Consider the following 7,665-nt stretch of genomic DNA (forward strand, 5'->3'; position numbering starts at 1 on the left):
TTTTTTGAGCTAAGAACTAGTACAAAGATTAGGTCAAAATGGACTCTTTTACCAAACTGTCGGCAATAATTGGCCAAATTCTGATACAAATGTTTCAGTTTTTTTTTTTTGGTTTGTTAAAATAATAATAACGAGTGCAATATGTTAAAATCAAGGTGAGACGGTTTATAGTTAGCTTGTAAGTTTCATTAGACGTGAGTTAGGCCAGTTGATGAATGCAGTAAACCTATTCCTTTGCACTCAACTTTAATTTAGAATAGTCTAGCGCTTGTATTTAAAGTAAAATAAAAACCACTTAAGTTTAATGCAAATTGCTACTAGGTCCAGATGCTTCTACAATTTGGTTTGTTTCATTTGTCAAAAGCAGCCCATATGGAAGATGCCAGTCCAAGACGCTGCGTTTTGCGTGCTGTTTTATTTTGTCGCAAAGTGCCACGGAACGGAAGAGAGGCTGGGTGAGCCTTCTAATTTAAAGCTGCTACTACCACAATTAATTAATTTTCCGTTTGGTTCCACGGAAAGAAACTAAAGCAAAATTTAGAAAACCAATTATAATAAACCAAAACTATGGTTTTGACGCCTGTTTATGATTCACTTATGTATATTCTTAATGCTTCTTTCATTGTTTGTTCATATATGTATCTATGCATTTGTATTTCAGTTGTTATTATGACCTACTCTTGCTAGTTCTGTGTGAAAATTGTCGTGTGGTTACAATGCACACCAACTGTTCGATGAAAAGAACTTCTATAACAACACTAGGATACATGCATGCATGGTATAATTGAATGGAAGTACGGTATATTGGAAAATAGAATTCCTTTTTTAAAAAAACCCTTTTGAAAGTAATGAAATCCTAATCCCTGGATAAGATAAATGCTCTGAGTTATCAAGGGTAAAAGCAGCAGCATTCTTGTTGAAAATGGACTCTGCGTCTGTTAACATGAAACATTTTGTTCCTTTAGATATTGGTTAAAGTTAATTATTACATTTCATAATCTTCATTCCCCTGTTATTTAGGTGCTCTGATTGAGATTGGTAGAGGGTGTTTCTGCAGCCATGTCTGCGACCAAGATTCGGACAAGTTGCTTCTCTCCCAACTTTGTAGCTGCAAACTCACCTCAATTCCCTGGACTCATGCGTGGTCCTAATGGCACAATGTTCATTTCATCTGGGATACTGGAACTTGACAGTAATCTTCTATCACTAATAGTTTATCGGCAATAGTTAAACCAAGCTGAGGTGATTAAATTGGATTTTGTTTTTTTAAAATTATTGTACCCTTTTATTTATTTTATTTGTAGAAGTTTTATAAGGTTGTCTTTGGTTTGTAGAGATTTTAGGTGATGGAAGATGCAGAAGTTTCTCATCATATGCTTTTGATTAGAAATTTTATGTCTCAAGGACTCGTTCACAACCAACCCCTTCTCTGTGCAAGCCCATCCAAGGACCCAAGACAGTTTCTCGGTACTTTGCCTTGTCCAGCTTTACCCAAAGATGATAAGTCTAGTCATCGAGATCCTGATCAGGTTGTTCTCTTCTTCCATTCTTCTCTCCATGTATTTGTTCAATAATTCTGTTTGTAGGTGAACATTAGGAAATTTATAATTTCTTTTATTAATTTTCAGGAGAAAGGGTTGAGAATAGCTTGGCAATATAAGAAGTATTTTTGGGAAAATCAGCAGAGTTTTGATAGTCAAGGTGGCAAGTTTGTCCTTATTTTATTTAGTATGAGATATGCCTCCTTCGCTCATCATAACTAGTTTAGATTTCAAGAGCGGTTTGTTATGTTGTCGTTGTCCAAATAGAAAACATGAGTTCTGCAACGAATTTGATTTTGGGAAGCCATTGGAGAGGTAATTTCTAAGCGGGACGCGTATTGATTGGTTTAGCATTCAAAGAGTCTCCAAATCTTGTTGCCCTTCATGACCATTGCGCCACATTTTAATCTCAATTTCCAAGGTATGCTACTGTTGTCTTATGTTTTCCTGCCTAGAGATATACTTATAGGATGTGACATATCTGGTTAGTAAAATTATATGCATGCCAATTGGTTTTTCACAATGTCAAACTAGCTTTGTTCATTGTGGAGACGAATTTTCAGTGATTCTATGTCATGTTTATGCGTGTGTACGTGTATTTTATGGTGGGACCAGTACAGATTTCATGAAATTGAATGTCTTTGGTATTCATTTTTGCAGCTTGTGCGAGGAAATGAAACAATTACATTTAACCTTTTATTTCTAAGAACTGTTTATAACCTCTTTGATCTTAAAAAATCAAATGAGATTGCGGCCGGATGTTGTAATTCTCTTAGTTTCTTTTCTGTTTTTTTAATGGTTCTTGTATATTTTAAGAAAATCTGAATTTGAGTCCTCAAGAGTTGTCATTAAGACTCCACTACTTGGCGTGTAATGAAACTAATAATCCATAAGGTATTTTTGGTGGCCATGGTCATATGGTTTGTTTTCCTTTTTTTCTTCCTTTTCGTCTCTTTTTCTCTTTTTAAGTTTGATCATACATTATCTCCTTCTTTTGGCTGAAAATACAGAACTGATGACAGCATTTCTTCTGTTGGTCGTATTGCAATTCAATCATTCTGTGTTCCACAATGTGAATATTCCAACATGGTTAGTGGAAATTGTTATTTGCTCTTCAACTTTATATTTGATTTAGCCTCTGAGTCACAACTGCTTCTTGTTTCCCTTGCTTCAGTTTTGTTGTTAGGGCTCTGAATAACTTCTCATTTCATTGCTGTTGGTCAAAGCAATTCCAGGTTAATATCAGCTTTAACATTTGTTTTTGTGCTATCGAATATTTTGACAATAATAATCTATAAAGAAACATTCATTCAGACGGGGACAAGGAATTGGAAAAGCTCCTTAACGGTAACATGGTTGGCCTTCTCAATGTGCACAAAGTTGCACGTATTAATACACAGGTAATGTAAAACTGTACTTCACCCATATGAATCAAATTTTCCGTCTCTCTTTTTTCGTTGGATGAAGTTAGCATGTGAACTTGCCATGAATGTGTAAACATGCACCTGCATGACCCACCTTTTCACTTAGTCATCCTTAGAACACCTTTGGTACTATAGCTTTTTCTGCTAATATTTCCATTACTATGAACTTTTGGTTGATTGTTATTCATAATTTCTAATGCGTCATCAGGTTCATGTGATTCTTGAGTCAACAACCTTCTCAATAAATTTGAAAAAGCGGAGGTTTATGGTTTTAGAATGTCTAAACCAAGTCCCTATCGATGGTTCAAGTGGAAGTTCGTATGGCACTTCTAGTAGTTGTTCTGTGTCCTCTAAAACTGGGACGCTTGATTTTTAGCTCTCAACTTATGACATTCATTTTAGAAATGTCATCGATAAGAAATGTCATCTGGGAATCATCCATCAGCCATGATTGCATATAACTCTCTGTGTGTTTCTACAAGATGTTTGATGAAGCAGTAGGAACAATTAGAATATAGGAAGTTTTTATTTCCCAAATAAAAGTACGAAAACAAGGTGTTTGCTTTTCTCTAATTTAATACACCGCCGTTATGCATTATTTACATCTCTCTCTCTCTCAAAAAATTAAGATGTAGACTTTAGTGTGTTTCCAATATCGATTACAAATCGATATTTGACATCGGATTTGGCAAGACGTTCCATGGCAGTGTTCAAATAATCAACCGGGATAACCTCAATGTCAGCTGTAATGTTGTGCTTGACTGCAAAATCTACCATCTCTTGTGTTTCCTTCATACCTCCAATCCGACTCCCAGCTACCATCTTCCTGCCTGTAATTGCACCACGTGCAAAGGGTAAGACAAAAAATATCAACAGGTAAAAGGCAGTCAACTTGTCATTCGGAGTCAAGATAGATGCTTACCCATGAGCAAAGAAAAAGCTGGAATCTGAATATTTTTCTCTGGTGCAGTAACCATCACAAGCTTTCCATTGGACTTTAACAAACCAATTAAAGGCAAAAGAGGATGGGCGGCAAAAACCGTATCAATGATACCATCCATTGTTCCCATGGCAGCCTACAAATTACCAAACAACTAAATCAATCTGCTGAAATAAAGTCATCATCACCATGGCAACTTGTTCAAACAATCACCTGCATCTGATCTTGATCATGGATAACTATAAACGAATCGGCATGAAGATGTTCAATTGCTTCCTTCTCCTTATTAGGGGAGGTGCTGATCACTGTAACCTTCACCCCCATGGCCTTGGCAAACTTCACCGCCAAGTGCCCTACTCCACCTAGGCCAACCACACCCACATGCATTCCAGGTTTGTCTAGTTCAAAATATCTCAAGGGGCTATAAGTTGTAATCCCGGCACAGAAGAGAGGAGCAGCACCATCAAGGGGAAGGTTGTCCGGAATACGAACTGTGAAGTGCTCATCGACCACCATGAAGTCGGAGTAGCCTCCATATGTTATGGTTCCGTCGTGGTACTTTTCACCATAGGTGAGTATCAGTTCGGGGCAGTAATTCTCGAAATTATTGGCACAACTATCACAAGATTGGCAAGATCCCACCATGCATCCAACACCTACCTTGTCTCCAACTTTGAATTTTTCTACTTTGCTTCCTAGCTCTGTCACTACACCAACAACCTCATACCTGAATTCAATCAGTCAGTTCCACATTTGGTTAGTTAAATGGACATCACAATGAATTCCACATACTAAGTTCAATAACATAAAAATAATGGTAAAAAATGTTGTTCTGTTGACATTCAAACCATTAATTTCGATGGATATCAACATGAGATGAAAGTAATTAACTATTAGTCTAATGATATTTCTTCTTTCAGTGTCAGAAGAGGTTGGACCTCACTTCCACGTCGTTTATCGAGATTCCCAAAAAATAAAATTAGTATATTTGTGAGACTTTGTATACGTACCCAGGAACAATAGGATAGCTAGTGGTCCCCCATTCATTTTTGACCTTGTGAAGGTCCGAATGGCATATCCCACAGTACAAAACTCTTAAAGCCACGTCTTTCTCTCCCGTTTTCCTGCAACCAAATACCTTCAAAAACTGAGTTCATTGGAAGGAAAGATTGTACCAAACACAAAATAAAGCATGGAGCTTATACGAGTTCAATATAATATTTTGTTTTAATTTTTGAAGAAACCAAAGAAAGACTGGTATTCCTAGAGTGAAAAGAAAACGGCAAATAAATAACAGGGGAGAAGATATAGAATATATAACAACCTTCTTGAGATTTTGAAGGGAGAGAGAACGCCAGAAGAATCTGTGGCAGCCCATGCAAAGGCCTTATTTGGGTGTTCTTGCTCTGGAGATACCATTTCCATGATCTCCCTCTTACAATATAATATACAGTGAGAGTCTGAGGTGGGTAGAGAAGAGATTGTGAAAGTAGCAATTGCGATGTTGTTCATATATATATATATATATATATATATATATATATATATATATATAAGGAGAGAGGGAGGGGGGGCCTACCTACCTCAATTTGGATAGGGACTCGTCCAAAGTAAACTGCTTTCATGACGCATTGGGTGAGCTAAGGATGATAAGTCAAGAGATTAATTAGACCAGAAGAAAAACTCCTCACCAAATTTAAGAAGACATATTTTAATGTTTTGGCAACTCTTTTTAAGAAGACAAATTTTACTCGTCAAAACCCTTGTGGCGAGGCAAATGTGAGTTTCCTTCCAATTTTCTTCTCCCTTGTGTTAATCGTCGTCGATCATGTTGTTGCCATGATAAATAGTTTTGAATGATAAAATGAATGTTCATTATTGAAAAGTCCTAATAAGATCTGTTCATCTAATAAATCACCTTTTAAAAATCATGAATCATCATTTAACGATCATCTCTTCAAAAAATCACTCGTACCTCATCCGAAAATTTGATTCCAAGATTCACACACCATTCCATTTTATTTAAGATCCATTCTGTCACATATGCTGACAGACCGTCTGATATGTTTACACAACAGCCACAAACGACCACAAAATCGAACTTTTAATTTCGATTGCATGAGTCAGGAGGCTTCAATGTATTTCCAACGTCGATAACAAATCGGTATCTGACGTCCGCTTTCGCGAGGCGCTCCATAGCAGTGTTCACATAGTCAATAGGTATAACCTCAACCTCGGCTGTTATGTTGTGCTTGGCTGCAAAATCAATCATCTCTTGTGTCTCCTTGACACCTCCAATGTTGCTACCACCTACCATCTTTCTTCCTATAATTGCAAAATAATGTTAATACACACTCATCAAATTCTCTCAATCAAAATATAGCTTTCTTTTGTCTAATCCAATGTTTGAACTTTGAAGAGAGTTACGCCATTTATATGCGCCTTACCCATTAGCAAAGGAAAAACAGGAAGCTCATGGGGCTTCTCTGGTGCACCAAGCACCACAAGTTTTCCGTTAGTCTTCAACAAACGAATCAAAGGCAAGATAGGGTGAACTGCAGAAACCGTGTCGATTATACCATCCATTGTGCCCATGGCTGCCTACAAAATTAAGGTGACAAAATATTAGATCATCCTCCTATATACATAAATGAAAGTCATTAATGCAACTTGACAATACCAGCATCTGATCTTGTTCGCGGCTGACCAAAAACGAATCGGCTTTTAGACGTTTAATAGCTTCCTCCTTCTTACTAGGGGAGGTACTAATCGCTGTAACCCTAACCCCCATAGCCTTGGCAAATTTCACTGCCACATGGCCTAGACCACCAAGGCCAACCACACCGACATGCATGCCGGGTTTGTCGAGGCCATAATATCTCAACGGGCTGTAGGTTGTAATCCCGGCACAAAGGAGAGGAGCAGCACCCTCAAGAGGCAGCTTATCCGGAATACGAATCACGAAGTGCTCATCGGCCACCATGATGTCGTAGTAACCTCCATACGTGGTGGAATTCCGTCGTGATACTTGGCACCATAGGTGAGTATAAGTCCGGGGCAGTAGTTCTCAAGATTGTTTGCACACTTATCACAAGATTGGCAAGATCCCACCAGGCACTCAACACCTACCTTGTCTCCAACTTCGTATTTTTGCACTCTACTTCCTACCTCTGTCACTACTCCAACAATCTCATGCCTGATTTCCCATTTAAATTGAGATAACATTTGATTAATTACATGGCTAGCATAATCAGATATCAAAGTTGATTAGCATAACCATGTGCAGAGTATGTAGCAAAGTGTGTATGTACCCGGGAACTAGGGGATAGGTAGTAATCTCCCATTCCAAATAAAAAACAAAAAACCAATATATCCAAGATTGAAATGAAAATGTAAATAAAATGAAACAAGATTTGAAGGAGAATATAACCTTCTGGAGAAATTGAAGGGAGAGAGAACACCAGATGAATCTCTGGCTGCCCATCCAAAGGCCTTCATGGGGTGTTGCTGCTCTTGAGACTTGGCCATATTTTTTTTCCTCTTACACTTAAACCACACACCGACTATATGTTAGTGTTAATCAGTATATATAATGGATGTAGTGACCGAGTGACAGTCTGAGAAGCAGCAGTATTCCCAAGTGGCAGTATGAGGGAGTTTATGCGCTGTCTGTATAGAGAGGATGCGGCAGCAGGGTTTGGTGCATGCTGCTGAGCTGACGCATTTTTGGTGAAAAACAACAATGGCAACAGGAAATTAT

General features: G+C 37.8%; 1 protein-coding gene and 2 pseudogenes across 1 annotated transcript; 1 reads left to right on the top strand and 2 right to left on the bottom strand.

Annotated features, from left to right (window-relative positions):
* Window positions 522-3,538, top strand: LOC18773602 (annotated as a pseudogene).
* Window positions 3,468-5,389, bottom strand: LOC18775625 (probable mannitol dehydrogenase). The gene is made up of 5 exons (XM_007208656.2): window positions 5,230-5,389; window positions 4,916-5,029; window positions 4,119-4,632; window positions 3,888-4,041; window positions 3,468-3,795 (listed from the first exon to the last, which is right to left on the bottom strand). Exons 1-5 carry the CDS (start codon window positions 5,328-5,330, stop codon window positions 3,590-3,592), a joined length of 1,089 nt encoding a protein of 362 aa, XP_007208718.2. The 5' UTR covers window positions 5,331-5,389; the 3' UTR covers window positions 3,468-3,589.
* Window positions 5,905-7,452, bottom strand: LOC18775594 (annotated as a pseudogene).

Source organism: Prunus persica, chromosome G6, assembly GCF_000346465.2.
Source record: "Prunus persica cultivar Lovell chromosome G6, Prunus_persica_NCBIv2, whole genome shotgun sequence".
Taxonomy (NCBI): domain Eukaryota; kingdom Viridiplantae; phylum Streptophyta; class Magnoliopsida; order Rosales; family Rosaceae; genus Prunus; species Prunus persica.